Source organism: Rhinichthys klamathensis, unplaced genomic scaffold (genome assembly GCF_029890125.1).
Source record: "Rhinichthys klamathensis goyatoka isolate OS25496 unplaced genomic scaffold, OSU_Roscu_1.1 h1tg000645l_1, whole genome shotgun sequence".
NCBI lineage: Eukaryota > Metazoa > Chordata > Actinopteri > Cypriniformes > Leuciscidae > Rhinichthys > Rhinichthys klamathensis.
Window position 1 is genome coordinate 143,223 of NW_026607091.1, and position 24,516 is coordinate 167,738.

Here is a 24,516-nt window from a genome sequence, read left to right on the forward strand (position 1 = left end):
CCACCTACACTAGTATGTAGCAACCCAAATATGAGCCACGTGTCAGAGTTGCACACAGCAGGAAAAAATAATGCTAAATGCAAATAATAAAATTCAACTAACCATATAATTGTGAATAGAATAAAAATGCTTTGTGGCCTTTAAACGAAACTGGCCGGATCGAAACTGGCCGGCCCCAAAAAGTTAAAGACATCGTTAAAATAGTCCAACTGACTACAGTGGTTCAATCTTAAGTTTATCAAGCAACGAGAATACTTTTTGTGCGCAAAAAACAAACAAAAATAAAATAACGACTTTATTCAACTATTCGTTTCCTTCTCTGTGGGCCGTGAGATTTCACGTAGTGTAACTGCGCAAAGCTTCTGTGTTGCACGTCACACGTAGGCTCACTATTGGCCGAACGCTGGTCATGTGTGTGATGCGTGTGTGTGACGTACAACCTAGAAGCGCTGCGCAGTTACACTACGTGAAATCTCGAGACCCACAGAGAAGGAAATAAATGAATAGTTGAATAAAGTCGTTATTTTTGTTTGTTTTTTTGCGCACAAAAAGTATTCTCGTCGCTTGATAAACTTAAGATTGAGTCACTGTAGTCACTCGGACTATTTTATCGATGTCTTTAACTTTTCTGGGCCGGCAAGTTTCGATCCCTTAAGAAGCCTATGGAGGAGTGATCCAGCTCTCAGATTTAATCAAAAATATCTTAATTTGTGTCCCGAAGATGAACGAAAGTCTTACGGGGTTGGAACAACATGAGGGTGAGTAATTACTGACAGAATTTTCATTTTGGGGCGAACTAACCCTTTAATAAGGGTTCACTTACAGGAGAACGGTTTGTTTTAAAAAACGAGAGCATAAAACCATGAAAACAATTCAAGACATTTAAAAAAACAGCAGGTTAATAATTTCGCATATTGTTGGGCCTTTGGAGTTGATGGTAATGCAATACATTAAAGTAACACTATGTAGTTTTTCAACCTTCATAATATATTTCCAAGACCCTTGTGATGGTACATCGACTTAAAATAAGTTAAATGACACGTCTGCCATAGCCTGACGTGGTCTGTATCGCTTTTACTGGCACTATGTAACTTCGGGTTTCGGGTAGGAACCCGTGCACAAAAAGAACTACAAAATTCGACTGCTTTACGGCATACGTCACTTCCCCCACCACTTCCTCAAATTGTCTGTGGCCATTGCAGACATCCCAAGTCTCCCGGGAGTCTCCTGCGTCTCCCTGATGCCCGCAAATTAGTTCAGATCTGCCGGAATCTAGAGCGCGCATGCGAGACAGAACATACTGCGCGCATAACATACATAGCGCGAGCACGGCAGAGAGAGAGAGAGAGCGAGAGACCTTGCGAGTGTGCCTCACGAAAGCTAGTCAACCCGCCACGAGCCCCCCCCCCCCCCCCCCCCGTCAACAATCCAGAGTCACCAAGATATACCTCCCTGAAATCACTTCTTGCAGGTTGGGATGTCTGCCATTGTTGATTCCAAAGCCGGTGCTGGATAAACAGCGAGCATGCGCGTGCGACAGTCGGCTGCGGAAGGCTAAATTATTTACGACAGCAGTAATGGACAATTCTGCTTCCAACCTGTAGGGCGACCGCTGAGGAAAAATCACATGGTGTTGCTTTAAAGTGTTTCAATTTAAGGAAATTTGGTTTACTTTTGCATTATGTATTTGAGTCGCCACTTGATATCCATTGTAAAATCTGGGCCTCGATAGAAAACTTGATTCAACAACTTGCCTGATACAACAAGGCTTGTTATCTGGAATGATCAGTTGGATTGAGGAGGGAGGTGTGTCTCAAACCAAGATAAAACACCTCTTCAGTTCATCTTACCCATTGTACATTGGAAGAAAAAGGGAGAATTTGCCAGAGCTGACTTTTAAGGGGGGACAAATCATCGAGTTCATTGAGTTGTCATTGAGTTGTCATTGAGTTGTTTTAATAAAATAATATGTTTCATTTTTTCCAGGAAAAGTGGGAGGTAGAGGGTGCATTATAATTGCTGTGTTAAAATGATATAGCAAATGTTCTCTTGAGAATAACATGCTTGATAAGTGTGTAAAAAAAAAGATGTTCATCGATTTTAACATAAAAGAAGGCAATGTTTTTAAGTCAATTAATTATTGCAAGAAAACGTCTTGCCTGACTTCTGCAAATTGTTGCCTTTACCTGCATGGTTTGAAACTTTTAATACTGTGTTATGTATGTGTAACCCCTCCACCCGTCCCGAGTCCCACTCGACCCGCTCCGAGCGGGCCTCGAACTCGGATCTCCGGCATGAGAGTCAGGCGCTCTAACAAGGAGGCTAAAGACTGCAGCTTCTAGCATCTGTCGCATCTACTAGCAACTACTAGCTGGCCTCCGTTACATATGTGTCTCATATTTTCTGTACAAAATGTGCATGTCATGGAGAACAAAGTTCTTGTTATCATAATCTGCTGACAACATCATATGAATATTCATAATCAATCTATTTCTCATGAGACAAAAACATGAAATAGGCTAGACCTCAAAATTTGGTACACAACATGGAAAAACCCAACAAACTCATAATTTTGAGAGCAGAGGAACAAACTCATCGTTAGGGTCCTGTTTCCTTGGTTGCCATAGTCATTCATTGTTTCATTGTCTAATTGATTAGAGTCTCACCTGGCCGGCTGGCCCTCATTGCCACTGTGTATTTATACCCTCAGTTAGCTTCTGTTCTTTGTCTTGTATTAATGTTGCTCTCTGAATGTTATCTTCATTTGTTACTGGATTATCGCTGTTTGTTTTTTGGTTTCTATTAAATACTACTAATCTTCAAGCCTGATAATTCTGGATCAACAAGCGAGCAGGTGTGACATTTGAGCAAGCGGATGTTTTCTTATGCACACACTATACGTTTCTCGTGCACAAAATGTTCTTGTAATGTTCTTTTATGGACGGCCAGGTGTTCATTTTTTTTCTACAAATTGTCACTTTAGAGGCTTCGTATAATATGGACACTATGTCCTTCTTAAGGCTGGCCCACACTAAAAGATTTAAAAATTTTATCAGATTTTCAAAATGTGAGAGACCACAAACATGACGATAAAAAACCCCCATAGATTTAACAGTTTTGTTCCTATAGTGTGTGGAGAAGATTGAACCGAAAATTATGTTGGCATAAGTGGAGTCGCATTGGCATAGTTAAACTAACTTACCAAGTACAATTCCTTGTTGATCCTGGAACAGCATTCCAATCAACCAATCAGATTTGAGGGACAAGTCTACAGTTTATGTCAAGTTTAGGCTTACATCCAAGGTTAGGTGCTTCTACATCATTGTTATTTACCTATCATTAATTGATTTCAGGGATAACTTATGGGTGGGTTTATGGGAAGGACTAGGTTGAGGACAAAATTTTCGGACAGAAATATTGTTCCAGGAGCTTGTATTACTTGGCAAAATCCTGGTGACCTACTTATCTGACCATCATCAAGTTCAGTAGGAGTTGGCTACTCTCCAACACTTGTGGTGTACCCCAGGGATCCATTTTGGCACCACTACTATTCACACTGTATACGCTACCCCTGGGATCTATTATGAGTCAATTTGGAGTGTCGTATCACTATTATGTTTGAATCATCATGCAAGATCTGCAGCAGATAAGTTTAATGTATTCTAGTTAAAGGCCCAAGTGTGTACTCTCTATGTGTACTGACAGAGAAGCAGGCGATCTTGTAACTGAGCTTATGTAGTGCATCAGAGCAATTGAGTTTAAATTCCATTTAAGGTATTACGATCAGACACAGGAGTATTCAAACATCAGATCAGTGCATAGTGTGTTTAAGAGTGTTTGATGAACTGTATTAATGGATGTTTTAAAATGAAATTCAAATTGAGTTGAGAAAATGCAATGACAGTTACTCCTTAAAATATTTTTTAATGGATTATAAACCAAAAGCAAATTTAGTTTGTCCACAAGACACTAGTCTGTGAGCCATCTGGGAATGAAGGCGTCCAACATAATGAACTAATCAGGTCTCAGTAATGTCTGCCAGTTCCTTGAATCTCACCATGCCTGAGTGCTCTCTCAAATGCATTTGATGCAATTTGAATTCTACATTGAAGTATTTATTTTTAATGAATTGAATCAGAACTTGGTGAGTGTCCCCCAAATGCCCACTTCATTTAGTCTCAAAATGGTGAGAAAAGTACTGTAATTTTCAAAACACTCAACCTGAATTCTCACAGATTCTTATGGCTGTAGTAAAACACATTATGGATTCCAGCGATTTGCAAACAAAGGACATCTAGTTCTTCAAATGGACACCAACAACTCCAACACCAACAACAGAAAATGACCATATTAGTTTCAAATCCTTTTCAATACAATAATACCACTCTGTGGGAACTTCTTTTGAAATGGTGCTTTAAACACACAGATTCACTGTATATTGAGGGTATGCTCGTGACGTCAGAGATAGATCTGTGGATAACACATGTAGTGGATAAATCTCACAATTTTCATAAAACTGATAATATAATATAATAATATACATAAAATCCAATGCTGGATTTTTCAGAATGTCTTCCTCGTGGCTTATTTTCTTATATGGAATAAGGATTCACATTTTTTTCCTCCAAGTCTGATAAGATCTGTAGAATTATTTTTGATGAAAATATACCGTATGTTCATTGGACACTAAAATGTTAGTTTTTCCTCCAAACTAAATTATATTTTACAGTCTCTCTAAACTTCAACTTCGGTAAACTATTACATTTCAAATTGAGGAGGCTGCTGATTTCCATAATAAAAATGCCTGCCCATTTTCAACACACACTAAAATGAGCTTTATTTTGCCCAGTAGCCTTTTTTTTTTCTTTTTTCTCAGTAATATTTTTTTTATATCAACCATTAATCTGAAGTTTTTGTCCACGTGGAATGTTAGTTTGCAGAAGGGGTTCTTTTACTAGCCTGTTTTTATGGTTAGGTCATAAAAGTGATTAAACTAGAGATTTTCTGTACAGTTTCACAGCTGGGTCTGGGCAAAGCTTCAAATGTGTTTTGTTTTACTTGGCTGTACAATCAAACTGTGTTTGCATTGTGCATATATGTTTGAATACTGATGTTGCATATATTTTTGTTTCATGTACTTAGTGGCTTTTGAGGTAGAGCTTCTTAAGTATTGCATGCATTAATGCCCTCAGGAGTTGGGTTCCCAAAATGTTTTTCATCATAATAACTGAAAGTGCTTATGAAAACCTTGTTTGTTGTTATATAAGCACCTTTGGAAATGATATCCACAAAGGATAATAATATTTCTTTGATTTATTTGAATGAATGCGCAGTCAGTCTAGGGTCAATTCAAAGTATTTCTGAGTTTAAATTGCTTTGCAATGATTGCAAAATTACAGCAACTGATACGAAAGTCCTTATTTCCCTCTGTCCACAAAAATGAGAGATTCATGCGAGTGAATTGTTTCTTTTCTTTTTTCCCCCCAAAATAATTGGTGTGGAATTCCTTTTTCTCCACTGCAGCTAACCAGGGTGTTGGATGGGAAAACTTCCTGATGTTTGTGGGTTTGATTCAGGGTGAGTGATAGGCATGTCCCATGCCCAAACATGGCTTCTGCCAAGACCCTCATGAAATTCAGATAAGTAAATATGTCATATTACATTAAACTATTAATTTATCAGTTAGGAATAGAACAAAATACAAAAAAAGAAGAAAAACTACACCTTTGTATAACATACTGAATAAATTATATTCAGAATACTTGTCATTTTGTTGTTGTGCTTCTGTCTCTTGTATTCCCTTTCAGTTTAGTCCTTGATTACTCCCTAGTTAGTTGCCATGGTTACTGAATAGTTTCACGTCTAGTTTCCTTTGTTTGCCCTGTTTTTCAGTTACTCCTTGCCAGCATATTATAAAGAAAACGTAATTATGAGTTTCTGTTTACTAAAACATCCCAAAAAAGTGCCTCATAGTGCCACGTTATAACTAATACGATTAGGCGAATGTCACTGCAGTGCACACAGATGATTATTGCAGTATTCAGAATGCACCTGTTATAAATGCCACAATTTACTATAGCTATTGTAGTTTATTAAACTTGAGGCACCCCAGAAACCACATGTTTGGTTTTCAAAAGAGGCCAAACTTAATGTCTTCCAGCTCAGAAGGTAAAATAATAAATAATGGACTAGGTAGGCTACATCAACATGAGCGAATTCCTCAACGGTGAGAAAGATTAGCTGCTAAAATTCCTGAAGTGGACAGAGAAAATGTGCAAATAACGTCCTATTGTACCATATAGGCTATCTATACTCAAAAGAAGGGAATATAAAGGGACCTATACGAAGTGCGCTACTTTTAATATCATGCTGACATGAGCTGTCATGTTTCAGAGCATCAGTCGCTCCTCTGAAACTATAGGCAACACGTGTGTGTGTGTGTGTGTGTGTGTGTGTGTGTGTGTGTGTTTGAGCGCGCGTGCGCTCACCGGTGGGTGGTGTCAGCACGCGCTATAAATCTAGTAGGTAGGCAAGATTTTTTTTTTAAATCGCATTTTCCTTAACACCAGAGATTTTTCAGAGATGATGAAGATGATGCTCAGAATTGCTCTCTGCACTGAAATGGACTTGTTTTCATTTACAAACTCGGATAACCGCGCCTGACAACTTTTTCACTAACTAACTAAAGAGGCTGTAAAATGGCAAAACTGTTTGCTGATGCTCTTTTGTTAATTTTGAGTTTGTTAAACATTTTCACCGTGGGTAAGTGCTATTCTGAACCGCTGTTCTCTGTCTGAGTTTTACATGCCTATGCCTAAATTTATAGCCTAAGGGACATTCATTTTTTTGTAAAATTGTTTACGGGTTTAAGTTTTAACAGGCCTACATATTTTTGTCCTCATCACTGGCTGTATGTGGTGAATTAGTGGGTGAATCTCAGAAAATCTGCAAAGAACATGTCAATATCACAAGAATTGAGGTGAATTAAACCAAAGTAACCAAATTAAAGTTGATTTCAGGATGATTATGCCTTTTTGCATTGTGATATTATTTTGATGTAAATTATCCACGCTTTCTTTAAAATTAATAAAAACGGTTCCTCAATAATGTAATGCAATAACAATAGGCCTACTAATATAGAAAACATGGTTACATTTTACAACAAGGTTACATTTATTAACATTAGTTTAGTATATTAGTTAAAGTAAACAATGAAACATGCTAAGCATTTATTAATCGTAGTTAATGTTAATTTCAACATTTACTAATACATTATTAAAATCAAAAGTTGTACTGTTAATGGACATGTACAATGAACAACTGTATTTTATTAACTAACGTAATAATACTGTATGTATTGCTCATTGTTAGTTATTGTATTAACCAATGTTAGTTTTTGCACCATGGTAGTATTTGTTGTTATGCTTTAAATGTATGGCTATTTAAATAACAATTTTAGGTTACACTTTATTTTAGGGTGACATGGTTACATTGTACTAACTCAAAAAAGTAAGTAGGTCTAATATTAATTAACTTCGTGTTACTATATAGTTACAGTTATGGTTTGGTTTGGGGTTAGTTACTTATAATTATGCATAATTTACTGTTATTACTAAGTAAATGTATAGCGTGCAACTAAGTCATCTTAAATTGAAGTGTTTATACAATTTTAGTGTTTATACAATTGTATACAGTACGTTATAATCTAATGAGAAACGCTTATTGAAAATAATGGGAATTACAAAAAAGTCACAAAATGAATCATAGTCCCAAATTAGGCTAAATGTGTTATAATAATGTGTTATAATATATATATATGTGTGTGTGTGTGTGTGTGTGTGTGTGTGTGTGTGTGTGTGTGTGTGTGTGTGTGTGTGTGTGTGTGTGTGTGTGTGTGTGCCATTCTTGCTCTGTATTAATAATAATGATGCAATATTGTTCAAATTAAAGGTTTATCATTGTCCCGCACAGGAGACCTGCACTCATTTCAAGACTTGTCTGATGATCCGAACAATATTTTACATCAGCAGAGAGAAGCAGAGCTCATTTCAGCTTCACACACACGCACAAGATCCAAGCGCTGCACTTGCTACTCCTTTAAGGACAGGGAATGTGTTTATTACTGTCACTTGGGCATCATCTGGATCAACACCCCACAGTGAGTACATTTACAGTATCATCAATGAAAGCACTGACATAATACAGATGATCTTTTGCCACTGATGACTGAAATGTTTACATAAGTGCCACAAAAAGTGAATTTCACCAAATCTTATACAGTATAATAATCAATAATTTGATAATCAATTGCTCAATTATTTTTTTACTTTCAAACAAACCAATGAATGCTGTACACTGTATGCAAACATGTGTCAGCAACATATTATGTTACAATATACACACACACTTTTTTTTTAAAATTTGATTCTGAACATTCTGCAGACACACACATTCACTCCTCTGAATGTAGTATTATTGGGTAGGTCTCAACAAAATCAACCCCTGGGAATAATACACTGTAACGCCTGAGATTAAGTCAAGGATTCTCAGTCATGCTGAAGAATCCATTTTGCAAGTCTTTTGTTCTGGGCTGTCGCTTGATGAATGATCAACCCAGTGACCTTTATGTTCAGGAGCACCGGACTACTTAAAAGTAATAACTGGATATGGTTGTTCTTTCTTTTTTCTTGTTCATTCTATTGGACCAGTAGAGTAAAAGAACAATGAATATTCAGTAATTCAGCTTGGATTATTAAGGGGTTTGAGGATAAAAGCATGTATACAGTACAACCCCTGAAATTGTTTCATTAAGCTGCTAAAATGTACTATTAAAAGTCCTATTTTTTTACTAATTATATTAACTATTATGATTTTATATTATGTACAATTCATCCATGACTTCAATTAATTTTAGTATTTTGATAAATATTTAGTTGATCCTGTCTGACAAGACTGGAGGAGTGTCATTGACTTAATAATGTTTACACTTTGAAATATACATAGAGGCCTAAACTAAATTTCTAGTTTTCTGCAATACTTAGCGCATGCACATTTTGATGGGACTGTGTTTCCATGGTGACGGCTACTGTCCATGGTGCTGATGTACATAGTGCTCGAAAATTTAAGTTTGAATAACATTTCTTTTTGACGGCCAGCACAAACCAGTATATTTAATTCAAAATAAACCCTGTTTCTGTGCCCACTTGGCTCTATAGTGGCCCGAATACCAAAATAGCTAAAGGATTTAAAAAAGGAATCATACACAATACTTAATACTCTCTATTTAATTTCATAGACGGCAAACACATGATTAAACCATATCATATATGGATATAAATTTCATGCATTCATTGGTGTGCTAGTACACATATGACAGCTTGCAGTCAAGAATGAGTTATCGCTACAGTTTTTAGCCAAATACAAGAGGGATCGCCACAGGACTTTTAGTAGAGTGATTCAGACTTATGTTGAACTATTCGAGACCCATCACTCACCATGAAAATTGACAGGCAGTCCTTCAGGAATCTGCTCGGACCCCTGGCTCCAGACTCAAACCAAATGGTCAACATGAGAACAAACACTTCTGATGTGAGATGAGAAGCATGCGTTCAGAAAGAGAGTGGCTGGAGATCAGAGAGAAGCTCATATAAAGTGCATGGAAGCTTTCCCAGATGAGGCGGCAGAACGGTTTTTGGCCGTTGTTCCAACTCATCGTCTCCGTCACTAGAGGCAGTCTCTTAAGGTTTATCTCCAACAACGTGATTCCAGCTTTGTTTTGAGTGCAACAGGTTTCTTTCCTTTTAGTTTCTTTTAGTGCTTGTACAAAAACATACAAAGTATCGGAAGGTATTTTTCTACTGTATGACTTTCTTGCTTCAAATTTACAGTTGAAAGTGAAAGTTGAAGTTGGGTTAAAATTTTAAATTACATTTTTAACCCAACATTTGGGTTTGTCCATATTTGACCCAAATTTGGGTTAGAACAACCCAGCATTGTTTAGAGTGTACAGGTTTGAAAGGGCATGAGGGCGAGTAAGTGATGACAGGACTGCATTTTGGTGACCTGTCCCTTTAAAATACTGTAAAATACCATGCAAACACTGCAGACCACTGATTGGTCAGAGAGAATCATCACTACCAGCGTCATTGGATTTGAGACAAGAGACACCAAACCCACTGGATGTAAAGTCCCCCTTTAGTCAATAATTGCATCCCTTATAACTCATATTTGATCACCCAAATTACATATTTAAAAAAAAATTCCTTGAAAAACGACTCTTCATGCCTCAAAATTGTTTGAATGTAACTCTACACCCTTGCCTCATTTAGTATACGCGGTTCTATGAATATTCAAATGAGCCCCGCCTCCACTCACTCACACCGGCTCAGAGATCCACTCGTTGACGATCACACATTGACGTGATTGGTTACAAAGGTAGTTTGTGACGTCAGAAACACCAGCGATTTCAAACCGTGTTTTTGAGACTGTCTTTGGTCCACTGCAGATTTAAGGAGAAAAAACTCAGCAATGGTGTGTGCTTATGAATCTGCACATAGTTTGTCTTAAATCATATTAAAAACACCACATAGACATAAACAACATTAAAAACGGGATTTTCACCACTGGTGGATCACAGGAATAAATAACATTTTAAAATATATTAAAAACTTATTTTAAATATAAATATATAAATCAAATATTTCACAGTATTACTGTTTTTACTGTATTTTTTGATAAAATAAAGGGTGAACATAAGAGACTTGAACTTTTGAATGCTATATTCTATATTGAAACTTGTTCTCCATGTAAATATTAGCACAATTACAGATGCTATATCTGACTGGACAGTGTTCATCTGTGTGTTATGCCAGGGTGGATGAACTCAGCCCAGTTTGTGCCATGTGTGGTGGGATTTATATTTTAATAATCTGTTTGGCGTGATTGTTTATGTTCTGGCTCGACTTTTCTGACTTTGTTCTCTGTTATACACTATCAAAACTACATTTCAACTCGATTTACCAGGCCACCTGTTGTCTCAAAAGCAATGCCGTACCTCTTCAGCTTCAGTCCAACTGAGTGAGACTATTCTGAATATTTGTTGTCACTGTGTCACTCATTTTTTATTGAACAAAGAAAAAAGTTTTTATTTTGTGTAAAAAGCAAAACTAAAAAAAAAAAAAAAAAATGAAGGGAAATTAAAGCACATTTCATGTGCAACATACTGAACAGAAAGGTCATGTACACTGGACAGCATTAGGAACAACAACCACATTTAAATGTGCTAAAGAATCCCCTAATTCATTCCAGAATTATTATTGTTGTTGGCATAGGCAACGTTTATTTCGATAGGCCAATAGACATTCTGCTGACTATAAGTAACTTTGCAAGTAGTACATAACTATGAGTCATTAAAGCATTAGTAGACTGTCTGTTTAATATCGGCTAACACTTTATTTTGATGGTTCCCCAACAGACATTCTACTGACTATAAGTTACTTTACAATTACATGTCAACTAACATGAACCCATAACACCTAACCCTGACCTAACTGGCTACTACAGTCTACTAATACTGTAATGAGAGTTAGTTGACATGTTACAAAGTTACTTATATAGAATGTCTAAAGTGGACCATCGAAATAAAGAGTAACCCAGCGTTTGACATCTAGTGGCAATAGACAAGAAATATGGATAGCGACAGTTTAAACCATTATTTTATTGGCTATTAGCTATATTTGACCAATTATTGATTTTTCTTCTTTTTTTGTCATTTCAGAACCAAATCACTGTTAAAAAAAAAAGAAAGAAAAAGATATGATCAATAAGTCATGAAAACGTGTTTTTTTTACATTACTTTAACTCTTACTTAACTTTTTAATGTTATATGAGATTCAACTCACTGTTTTTTTTTTGTCAGTTTAATATAATTTAAGTTGAAATGACTTGTACAGCCAATTTGATTATACTTAAAAATTTAACTAAGTTGAAATAGGTGGAAATTATTAATAGTGTGCAAAGAAACACTAACTTTTGTCAATGTGTACACTGTAAAAAATATCCTGTAAAAAAACGGATTGCCAGCATTATACCGTAACAATACGGTGTGTTACTGTTTTTGTGTTCATTCATTTTTTTATTTTTTTTTATTCATTTAGCTGACGCTTTTATCCAAAGCGACTTACAATTGCTATATATGTCAGAGGTCGCACGCCTCTGGAGCAACTAGGGGTTAAGTGTCTTGCTCAGGGACACATTGGTGTCTCACAGTGGATTCGAACCCGGGTCTCTCACACCAAAGGCATGTGTCTTATCCACTGCGCCATCACCACAGCATATAGCTGTTAAATTGAAATTTTATACTGTAGCTGACAATAGGTATTTAGCTGTTAATTTCAAAAACAGTAACACACCGTATTTTTACGGTATGATGCTGGCAACCACAGCTGCCAGTAGTTTACCGTTTTTTTACAGGGTTATTTTTTACAGTGTAATTGTTTTATGAAAACATTTGATCATAGGAAATGAAATGATATAGTAAAAACAAGAGTTTGTGTCTGTTCTGTTCTGGTGTCTGCAGGCGCACAGTTCCCTATGGCATGTCAAGTTACCGCAGCCCTCAGCGACTGAGACGCTCCAGCGGGACAGTAGCGGTGGCGCTTCATCGCTGCACATGTGCTGACCACAACGATGCCCAGTGCTATAACTTCTGTGATGCAAGGTACACACAACTAATATAACAGTGCTATTGTCAAATATTCAAATAGCTGTTTTATACTGTATTACATTTTAAAACGTAATTTATTTTTGTGATGCAAAGCTACATTTTCAGCATCATTACTCCAGTCTTCAGTGTCACATGATCCTTCAGAAATCATTCTACTATAATGATTTGCTGCTCAAAAAAACATGTATTATTATTATTATTATTATCAATCTTGTGCTGTTTAAAACTTTTGTGGGAAAACGTGATACACTAATATTCTTAAGTTTGGGGTATGTAAGATTAACATAATAATAATAATACTTTTATTCAGCAAAGGACACATTCAATTGATTAAAAAAGTGACAGTAACATTCATAAAAAAAAGTCATTCTAAACTTCTGATGTCAGACAGATAAATACAATGGCAATGACCCCTCACATTTACACATCAACGATGCTTTACATAGTCTCTTTTTTTTTACTCAGAAAAACAATAAATTGATCAATTCTCAGATTCTAAAGAAAATCATAGCTGATTCTGAATTTCTGCTTCCATTATTATTCAGTGTGTGATACTGTATGGTTCTGTTTTGAATTATCAAGAACACAGAATGTACCAGACAGAAGATTGCGAGGACGTACACCTGGGTAAAAGCGCTGGCTTCTCGTCCCATCACGAGCCTCTGAGATAGGACTAATGATCAGCATCAAACCGGGCACCTAACTTGGTACAGGCTTTGGATTTTTACAGATGTGGAGCAAAACATACCCTGCATTCCTCTACGTGTTATAGTTCCTGGAACACCCTTTCCTCATCTGGTCCACGGTAACACGTGAATTCTTTTAGAAAACTCTTTGCAGATTTCGGAAGGATGTCTGTGTGGCACCCACATGTTTGCTAAAATCATGTCCACTTGTTTCAGTGTTTCACTCTGACTTTACATCTACATTTAATGCAAATACTCAGTGGACATCCTTTGGGAATTTGGGAGTCTTGCAGTATTGGAAGTAGACCTGCCACTCAACATTATCTCCACTTTGTGGGCATATTTTCAGAGAGCACACAGAGGGATTACTGTGTGAAGATGGAGTTGAAGTGGGTCTCGAATTTGTACGTGTACTGAGGCTAGTGGAAAATGAAACACTTAACATAGTTATTGTGGATGAACTCAACTCTAAGTCTCCTGAGAGAAAGATTAACTGCCACAATTTATAACCTCTAGATAATATCCTATACATTTTTGCTCATTTTATCCCGTCTCCACAACAACTTATGACATTTCATATTCCACAGATGTCTTTAAGATCAAATATTGAAAGCTAATATTATATACTAAATGGTCTAATAATCAAATACTATACTAAACTATGACCTGAGAGTTTAATTTATTTATGTTTAGGTACATAAACGCTTTATTCACCAAATCATTTAACCCTCTGCTATTGTTCATTAAGGAGTCACACTTGTGTTGTGATGTGACCAAACATCTGAAATGTAACATAATTGTGTTTAATAATATTTTTCCTTTTCTATTTTGAGAGGATGTTATGTTACTAATTAATATTTATGCAATAATTATGATAATCCCCCCTTGAAAATAATAAAGAAAACCCCCTAATTGTTTTACAATTATTTCTCAATTAAAGCTGTATTTCATGTTTAAATGGAGACAATCCACTTTTGAAGGCAGATTAGTGTAATCTGGTGGGAGTAAAAAACAACATCTTTAATGCCAAGGTGTAAACCCTAGATTATTATATAGCTCTACTGTATATAAAGAGGTTTGTACATTCTATAGTTGTTTTTAGAAATTAAAACTTCCTTTTATTAGGTTGTGGATTTGAATATGTATTCAGACATTCTCAAAGACTACTTTTTGTCAAGATTTTGATATTTTTAGTTTGAAATGTCAGTTTTTCCATTCATTTTATTACAGTCTCTTTTGCACTCTTGATATTTTTTAGTGTCACCCCATACGTTTTTTTCTGCATTGTGGCTGATTTATATATTGTACCCCCAAAAAAATCGTTATCTTTTTTTTCATATTTTTCTTTCATTTCCTATGGTGGTCAACACAAGTGTAACTATTTAAAAAAAAACTGTGACTAGCTTTTTTGAATCAAGTCCACAATTTATTTAATATTTGTTTGTGGTCACATAGCAACTGCCGCGAGAGTCACTGAGTTTCGACCCATTCCAATTACGATTTTTTAAAAATTCAAAACATTTTATTTTTCAACAACAGAGGGTTAAGGATACTTGCATTCAACACCTGCAATGGCTTATTAGCAATAAAAATTTGTATATAGTTTCACTACTACTTCATTTGCATTGGTAATATTTGTATTTGTTAAAGCTTTTAATTATTAAATTGTCATTTTAGACCGATATTAATGACAAGCTTGATTTATTATGAATTAGGGGTGTAACAATATATCGTGGAACAATATATCGCAATACAAAAATGCAGCAATATGTGTCGTGGATCGTTCACCCAAAATAAAAATTAATGTGTGAGAAAAAATTCAAGTTTACAGAGTTTTAGTGTCAGTACTACATTAAACTACTATATATAATGTTGAATATAATGTATAATAATGCAACTGGGGAAATATTTGTGTAAAAAGTGGCCTACATTATTTTGAATATATCTAGTCAATAATTATGTATTTTCAGCTTCAGAATCACAAATATTTTTATTCTGGTGTCACTATTGTCCTGTGCATTGGGTTATCAGCACCAAGTCCAAGCCTATTCATTTACACACACAATGTAATACCAAATTAGAATTTTTAACAATTTTTTGTTAACCTTTTATCTTATGTCTTGGAGTATCGCAATAATATCGTATCGTGATATGTATCGAATCGTGACATGAGGGTATCGTAACACCGAACTTTCAGAAAGTTCAGAATCACTGAACTTTTACACGAACAGTTCTGTATCATCCAAAGATCGTCCTTTACCGGTTTCACTTTCAAACTAACTGTTCCTGTAACAGTATTGGTAAATTGACAACTCATTGGAAAAGCAGTTGTAAAACGATGAGTAAACCATATTTTTTTAGTTTTACCAGTGCTTGAAACATTATTTTAAATAAACCTTTGCTTCTTTTAGCTACTTTGGTACAAAACCTGTTGTAAAAAAATTATTTTACAGTACATTATATCTATAAACTATGGAAGCTTCTTTCTGCCACGGAATAAAAAATAGAAAAGGTAATTGTGACCTTTTATCTCACAATTCTGACTTGTGAGATTTTAACTTATAAAAAGTCGCAAATTAAGTTTTTTAATTGTGAATTTATACCCCACAATTCTGACTTTTTATTCTCGCAATTCCAAGTTTATATTTCACAATTGTGAAAAAAAGTCCAAACTTCAGATATAAACATAAAAGATTAAAAAGTCTAAATTACCTTTTTTATTGCGTGGCAGAAACAAGCTTCCTTAATAAATTGTACTGCGATAGTGTTTGCTGAAACATGAATGTAAATGAAAATATAATGTGGATATATAAATGTTCTAAAATACAAGCAAGATACAGCATTTTCACATGATGCCATTTTTTTTATTCAAAAGGTTGTGTATAGTATTTGATGATCATTCATTCTATAAAATGTATGCCATTTTTTTTATTTAAAATTGTATTTATTTGCAGTCGGTTTAAGCACTGGCTTGTTCATCAGATTTCTTTTTAAATATTAACTGGTAATTTCACCTGCCCCGTTTCAATGTTTTTTTTCTGTGCCGCAGTTTGTAAAGACTTATGTACATAGTTTAGACAATTGGTCTTCCTGATATAAAACTCTCTCAGTATGTCCAGCATGTCCCTCTGCTCGTCTTGAAACTGAGGTTTTGGTTTAAGCGGTGGCAAATTGTGTGCTTTGCATTATTCATACAGTTCTTCAACATCTTATCAGAGACCCACAGATTGTCAGTTATGGAGTGTTTTTCACATCAGGCGTTTTCACAACATGCTATACCAAAACCCAAATGTTTCAACAACTGTAATTGTTAGAGATGTTGGATGAAATATACTTTTGCCTGAGAAATTGTAATTGTAGCAAAGAATGTGCTGGTGGTATTCTGTATTTCAACGACATTCCGTTCATGAACAAAAACATCTGATTTTGTAAGATGTGGCAACATTTAATCTTTGTCTTTGAATATTACATTTTTTGAGGCCAGCTACGGCTTTAATAAGTTAAAGGGATATTCTGGATTAAATAAAAAATCTGACAGCCTCTAGGGCTATATAAAATATCTGAGTTACTTTTTCAAACAAGTAACGCAAGTTCCTGTGTTTTCCCATTGACTGACAGCTATCAGCTATGTCCCTATGTTGATTTCTTTGATGAAAAATGAAGTTTAAAAGAAAACCATTTTGAATCCTTGCTGAATAAAAATGAGAATTTCTTTTTTTTTTTAAAGAAGAAAAAAATCCAGACCTTTAAAGGATGTGTTTAAATATTTCCTATACCTAGAAGCCTCTAGAAGAAAGCCAGTGCTATTATTTTGTAATTTGTCTTGCAACTGTATATGTTTTGAATATCAGTAAATCTGGTCTATAACACACCTGTTATATGGTTTAGTTTCTGAAAAACTTAATCAAAAGTGGATCCAGTTATAATATCATAACTGAGAAAACATTTCAAACCTGCAGTCTTTTGCATACTCATCAACTAACATAGTTAACGACTGGTATGGTTTCACTTATAGGGACTTGACTATAATGTATTGATCATTTCAACAGAGCTCAATCACAGTCCTTTCCCAGGTGCCTGTACTTAATACAGTCCCAGCATGCCTCTTGTTTTCATCCATGCTCCGGTGCACAAGTGGAGCGTTTTAAAAAACAAGGGCATGGTAATTGCTTTTAGGCATAAAGGGAATTTTTGATCCTCTTGTGGCAATCTTTCACAGACAATTAAGCATGTTGTCTTGATGATCGACAGCCTCTGCGGCAGGAGATGTCAAACTCATTCTAGAAGCAGCTGACAGGAGCAGTTTTATAACAAGTCTCTGGTCCTCAGATGCATGATGCTAGCTTTTGAATGATAGATAATCTTTGTTTAATGGCCACCTTTCTTAGACAACTAAATACAATATATGATGGTGAGGTGTATTAGAAGGCGAGATTATAGATCCATGATCTGTGTACACTGCTGTGTTAATGGTGTAAACAGTAAGTGTTTACTGGGAGAGTGCTGTTGACTGAGAAAGTCTAGTGTGATGTGACAGTGATGAATTATTGCTCCCCCTGATCATTGAACTTCAATGTGATGTATTTCTGTGAAATATGGTATTTATCCATACACACGATGGAGCCAAGTGATCGGAGCAAGATTCGTTTTTGAAAGATTATGAAAACAACTTTTCTTTGTAATGCTGTGTGCTGATGAATTGTTCAAAATGATTGTTTTAAGCAGGGTTGTGCGCCATTCAGAATTGATTTAAGAATTTCTCAAAATGAATTGAGGAAGCAAACAAGATAGAAAACGACACTTCAAATATGAATTTAAAAATGATATGAAAGAAGCTACATTTTAATTAGAAAAGCAAAGTTTGTCAGGGGTAAGACAGACTTTGAACATCGGCTTGAACATAAAGTTATTGACAGATAAATATATTTTGGGTTTATGTTTTTGAAAATGTTTTTGTTTTTTGAAAGTCTCTTATTCTCACCAAGGCTGCATTTATTTCATAAAAAATACAGTAATATTGTAAAAATTTTATTAGAAAATTTCTATTTAAATATATTTTAAGATGTACCGTAATTTATTTCTGTGATGGCAAAGCTAATTTTTGTTGGGGGGCTAACACATTACAAGTAATGTAAGTTATGTAATCAGATTACTTTTTTCAAGTTAGTAAAGTACTTTAGTATTCGTCAAAATGAATAAAAACAGTGAAAAGCAAACTTTTATAAATGTTATAATTTTTTACAAATTTATAAAAGAATATTACACAAACCTTCAATAATTAAATGATACAGAACACAAATATCTTTATGTATTTAATCTCACTTTATTAACCAATGTCTTTGCTGCTGACATTTGATGATCCAATCCAATTTTTTTAATGCCGAAGAGTGTTATTCTTCTGCAATCCAGAATGGCAGCACATCTGAATGGTTTGTTTGAGCTGCGTCCTCTATACTGTACAGGCGGGAAATTGCATTTATTTTTGCATTTGCACTTTTGGTGTGAAAAGGCCTTTACCTTTGCTAAAAACAGAACTTTAGTTGTTGTTGTTATTAAAAACAAACCAGCAAGCCCCACCCAGGAGAGAAAAAGTAACACAAAAGTAACTTAACACATTACTTTCCAGTAACACAATTGGTTACTTTTTTAAGAGGTAACACAGTATTGTAACTCATTACTTTTAAAAGTAACTTTCCCGAGTACTGCATGATCCTTCAGAAATGAATATGCTCTTAATACTCGTAATATGCGGATTTTGTGCGCAAGAAACATTCTTTATTATTATCAGTTGAAAACAGTTGTTCTGCTTAATCATTTTGTAGAAACCGTGATGCAATTTTTTTTATAAATAGAAAGTTCAAAAGAACAGCGTTTATTTGAAAAATACATTTTTGTAACATTATAAATTTTACTGTCACTTTAGATCAATTGAATGCATCCTTGAGTAAAAGTATTAATTTCTTTCAAATAAAAATCTTGCTGTCCCCAAACTTTTAAACGGTAGTATAGAGTTGTGAGATGAGGCCAATTCAAATTCAAACTCACGAATCGAAAGTGAGCCAGTTGTTCAATTATTAAATTTGCCCAATAACCCTGTATTAAGAACTCCAAAAGATTGGTCCCCATTTTGGGAAACACTCTGCACTCAAACACTCTTAAATAATGTATAATCCGCAGTCAAGTCATGTTTGCTTGTGATGTCTTAAGGTGATGATACACAGGGCAACTTTTTGAGCAATGTTGCTGGGCAATGTTGCCGTCAACGGGCAACCAGATGAGACACAGGGCCCACGACCGATCTAAATTATCCAGATAGAAATGTATTGCTCATTTTCAATGGGAAAGTGGCCAAGCAACAATCGCTCGGCAAGATTGCCCAGCAACATTGCTCAAAAAGTTGCCCTGTATCATCACCTTTAAAGTGCCAAATGCGTCCATTGACTGATTGCCAAATTAATCTTTTATAGGTCAACTGTGCATTATTCCAAAAAAAAAAAAAAAAAAAAATTCAAACAATGAATAGTTATGAATACTGTGATATAAAAATTCAAGTTTTACTTTCATGCTCATGAGGCCCGTCGAAAGGTTCTGCTTATCAGTTCTTTTTGATTATTAGTTGGCAAGTGTTTGGACGGCTGTCTCCAGGAGAGAGGCTGGCTCCAAACCTGAAGATGTCCATTCCAACCACTAAGGCAGTGAGTCAAACTGCATTATGTTTGGTTTTGGGTTTTGACCACACATACCAGAGTCTGGAGCCATGTCTTAGCATTTGATAACACTTTAGTCGTAATGGAAAAATCTGTCATAGCTCTTCATATGAGCATTTAGAGGTTGATTCAATATTCCCAAGCTATAAATTGTTGAGGACATGCAGGTTGTTTTCCCCCCACATTTTCCCTGACCAGAGCACCAGAACCACAACCTCAAACCTGGACAGGACAGCATAAGAAGTTCATCCCTGCTGGGATCTTTCCCTATTTGGGGCTGAGCTGTCAGGATAAAGACTGCACGCCATATCCTGGCCGTAACGCTACCGTCCCACTCGCAGGCAATTACCCTCCACGCCAACATTCCTCTTAGAATCCAACAATGCTTAGAGAAGCTCTGGGCTGAGGACTCTGGACCAGCGCCACAGAACAAGGAGCTGTTTCACCACACTTTGTGTTTGCTTCTCACATCTCACAAGGAGAGATGAAGGATAAAAACGTACTTGCCCAGGCAGTCGGCATGGTTGGATTCATACAGGTAATCCTTTCTCTATGTGTAAAGGATTCTGCTGATCCATGGATGAAGTACATTTCATCCCCCGAGATTTACTCTGCTTTTGAAGAGATGGCAGATTGGTTTTTATAGATAATTGTCCATTTTGGAGAAGGAGCGTTTTGATGTCAGATTTGATGAACTGAGAGGTCGAAACACACAGCTGCAGAACATTATCATTCTACTGCGGTCAACATGTCCGGTCTTGGTCAACTCACTTAACGATCACTTGCACTTTCACATAAAGTCAGTGCCCACCAAAGTCAAGCGTCGTTTGACCAAAAACTCCAAAACCAAACACAAATAATGGGCCTAGGATGTTGTACAGGGGGTCAGGGCCCTCTAGGGGGCCTCAGTAAACTTCCAAGTGGCTGAAAGAAGGCTTAAAATTATTTAAAGTTAAACATTTTAATATGTTAAAAGTAAAAAATATCTAACTTATATCTTAATATCTAAACACAGAATATAATTTATATCGAACATTAGACCTACATTAATAGCAAACATGAAAACATGTCTCATCGCATCCGCTAGTCAGACAAAAGTGCTAGGCCTAATGCCCGGTACACATTGTACGATTTTGGACTGTCCCAGACGAAAGAAGCTTGGTGATTTCTGTGGTTGTGGCTCCTAAACAGTGGTCCTACAGTGAGAGAGGTTCAAAGACGGCCGCTCAGTCTTGAGACCAAAAATAGCCTGCGATAATTTTCTGACAGTGTCAGAAATTTAGCATGATCATCTCACAGTGTGTTTGCTGCTACAACCTACGTCTACTTTCTAGCCAATAAAAATGCAACATGAAATGGTATATTGATTAACGCGAGATGACGCTAAAACTTAAAACTACTTAATTCAAGCTCCTTTTGCAAAATTTGCCATGCCAAGTTGGCCTCTTTTCCCTAGGCTATATTCTCCTCTTTTTTCAGTGCATATAAAAACCACAATTGCCAAAGTGCGATTCATCTTGCTCTATTTGTTTATCAGAAGGCAAGCACATGCTGCTAATGGCGTTTTATTCTTCTATACTAACTTGCGTTGTAGCCTACGATACAATAGGTGTCATCATCTGCAGTCTACATAAATGTCGTACCCAAGTTTATTAGATCAATGTCCTACAGTGATTTGTAATGATTTTAGGATTGCCGAAATCACACAGTCTGGACAGCAACATCTATGGATTTTAAGGTAATCAGCTAATCTGGCTAGTTCTTTTTATCAAACTATGGCGTTTTATTTAATAAAATCCAAATGTTAGTGAGAAGAAGAAAAATAATAATAATGAAAAAAAAAAAACCTTTTTAGATATCAATCTGCATGCTGGACATCGGTTAAGGCCATCTTTAGTAGCTCCTTTGATAGTGAGTAAAACAGCATTTTTGAAGCACATGCAAAAGACCTGACCCGGAAGCGATGCAACCGTTTTACAGAATATAGGCTATGGAAGTTTGTTGCGCATATAACCCCCCAAACTGCTTTGGAGTAAACAAGGTTGAATCACTGATATGCTAGATCGTCTAACTGCTGCCTTTATTCTGCTCGACATGTTTATTTGTGTCAGATATTAAGAAAAAAATACACTGGTTGAAAAGAAAGTGTTGTCAGATGACGTTCGTTTAGACATATTTTTAAGCTTCATGCCTCTGTGCCATAGACAGTAAGTTCTGTGCACGTGAAGATTTTGTTTCCTTGTGGATAATTTTATTAAAATGATGCTGCCCCCTAGTGTACATTCATGATGTTTACAATAAGGCGCAAATATTTCCAGCATCATAAAATGAATTCCTAACTTCATTCATTTGTCTTCCTCGTCTATGTAGGCCTATTCTTTTATGAGTCAATCAATAACAGGAAATAAGAAAAAGTATATTATGTGGTATCTGAGAGCAGAGTATTTATTGATTTATTCATTCATTTATGTGTTTGTTTGTAAGGTTTTTTTATATAAAGATTATTTTAAAAACACATTACTGCACATAAACAGTAATGGGGGGGTGAGTGATGTTGGGGGGGGGGGGGGGGGGGGGGGTTCCATAAATATAATGTATAGATGCTCATAGGCGGTCCATAATTATAATGTAGATGCTCATTGGCGGCTGTTAATATGCAGTCCGCCATATTGGAACGGTCAAAGCCTGCAACATCATAATACATGTATTTTATGTCTATGGTTTGCAACCGTAGTTAGACGCATAATCGATTGCAGATAATAGGCTTGTTTGAGATGAGCAAAATCTGCGCAGAACCGATCACCGGTGATCAGCGCGAGATGCATGCCGGTTAGAAATGTGTCCGAGTGCGGTCCGCCTTGCTCTGATGCAGGGCCTGAAGTTAACTTTTTTGGCCACCAGCCACTGTGGCAGGTGGATATAAAAATTCACCTGCCACAGAGACTTTTTACCAGCCTTTTTTTTTTTTTTTTGGCTCATAGCCTAAAGGTGAAAAACGGGAATTTCACAATATTGTTCTTTAACTTGTACACATTTAAGTGCTGTCAAGTTATTAACGAAATCAATATAAGTAATAATAACTCTTAGAATATACATTTTAAAAAAATCTTTTTATTCATTGATTTTGACACACACATGCACAACAGATCTATAGACCTACCGCAGCTCGTATGTAAACAAATCACCCGCGGCTGTGTTGATGGCTGATTTAGTCACGTAGACAGCTAGGTCCTGACAGCTTTTAGTTACAGCGTTCAGGAACCGTTAAGCAGAACTAAATTAATATTATTATTGGTAAAGTTACCGGGTACCGGACATTTTCTCACCGGTTCCCAACTCCCAACATGTACTACAGTTGCACACGCACACATCTGTGCAACTGTCATTGTTCTGGAGCCTACGTCAGCGTTACATTATCTCATCCCATCTCACCAACAGTTTAATACTCGCACATCCAAACGTAGTCAGAAAAGGGCCTCATCTTCTTTCTGATCGCATGAACGTTACGAAACAACAGTCGCTGTCATAAATCAGCCGCTCACGAACCTTGCCGTTGTCTCCAATTGACCACTTTGTATTAAAATGTCTTATTTTACTTTTCTTTGACTCATCCTCATCTTTTTGTTGGTTGTTTGTTTCAGCTGGCCTTTTTACCCCAGTAATGTGCCGCCACATTATAGCTAAGGTCCAACGCAATGAAAATGAAAACGTAAAAAAAAAAAAACCTAATGAATCACTCAATTCTCATTGGCTACCTGCCAATGTGGCAGGTAGATTGACAGTGTTACCCGCCAATAGCAAAATTCACCCGCATTTGGCAGGTGGTCGGGTGTTAATTTCAGGCCCTGCTCTGATGTCATGCCGACGTATGTCAAAAAACTCTCGCGACCGCAAGGCGCACGTGTCGGATTCTGCAGTCGCGCGCAGTTGCTCTCCACCGACTGCGCTGATCAAAAGCATGATGGGAAACCACTTGCTGACGACACAGCTTAATGCTCATTGGTTTAAACAACCGTGATGTATTGTTCTCTTTTTAAAATGTTTGATTTCAAAACTCTGATATCATGTTTTATGTGTATAAATTATGTGTGGATATTCCCAAACTCTCTGACAGTGCGATCTATGTGATGTAATTTTTATGATTTTCTTTAAATAAAAACACATGTCTGTATTAAAGAAAAATGACTGATAAACACGTAGTAGGCCTATTTAAAATGGAATTAAATAAGTACTTTGGGTGTCTTCATTATATTTATTTTCATATATAAGCAACAAAACTTAAATTACATCCAGTTTATTAGCCACACCGTGCACGAGCGTGAATCCCGCGATATCCGCCTGATCTCACAGGTGTCAGATCCACTGCGAGAAGAGAGATCTGTCCGGCTTGCCTGCGCTT

At 36.1% G+C, this 24,516-nt stretch overlaps 1 protein-coding gene across 1 annotated transcript; it reads left to right on the top strand.

The window, feature by feature from the left end:
• The first annotated feature begins 6,551 nt into the window (after nucleotides 1–6,551).
• Nucleotides 6,552–13,694, top strand: edn3b (endothelin 3b). The gene is made up of 4 exons (XM_056241480.1): nucleotides 6,552–6,762; nucleotides 7,972–8,158; nucleotides 12,578–12,718; nucleotides 13,307–13,694. Exons 1-4 carry the CDS (start codon nucleotides 6,699–6,701, stop codon nucleotides 13,353–13,355), a joined length of 441 nt encoding a protein of 146 aa, XP_056097455.1. The 5' UTR covers nucleotides 6,552–6,698; the 3' UTR covers nucleotides 13,356–13,694.
• The last annotated feature ends 10,822 nt before the right edge of the window (nucleotides 13,695–24,516 follow it).

Bases quoted from the DNA above. Each gene is read 5' to 3' on its own strand.
- edn3b (XM_056241480.1), top strand. From the start codon at position 6,699: ATGGCAAAACTGTTTGCTGATGCTCTTTTGTTAATTTTGAGTTTGTTA. The intron at 6,763-7,971 runs GTAAGTGCTATT...TGTCCCGCACAG, and splicing joins GTTAAACATTTTCACCGTGG to GAGACCTGCACTCATTTCAA. The intron at 12,719-13,306 runs GTACACACAACT...TGAATTATCAAG, and splicing joins TATAACTTCTGTGATGCAAG to AACACAGAATGTACCAGACA.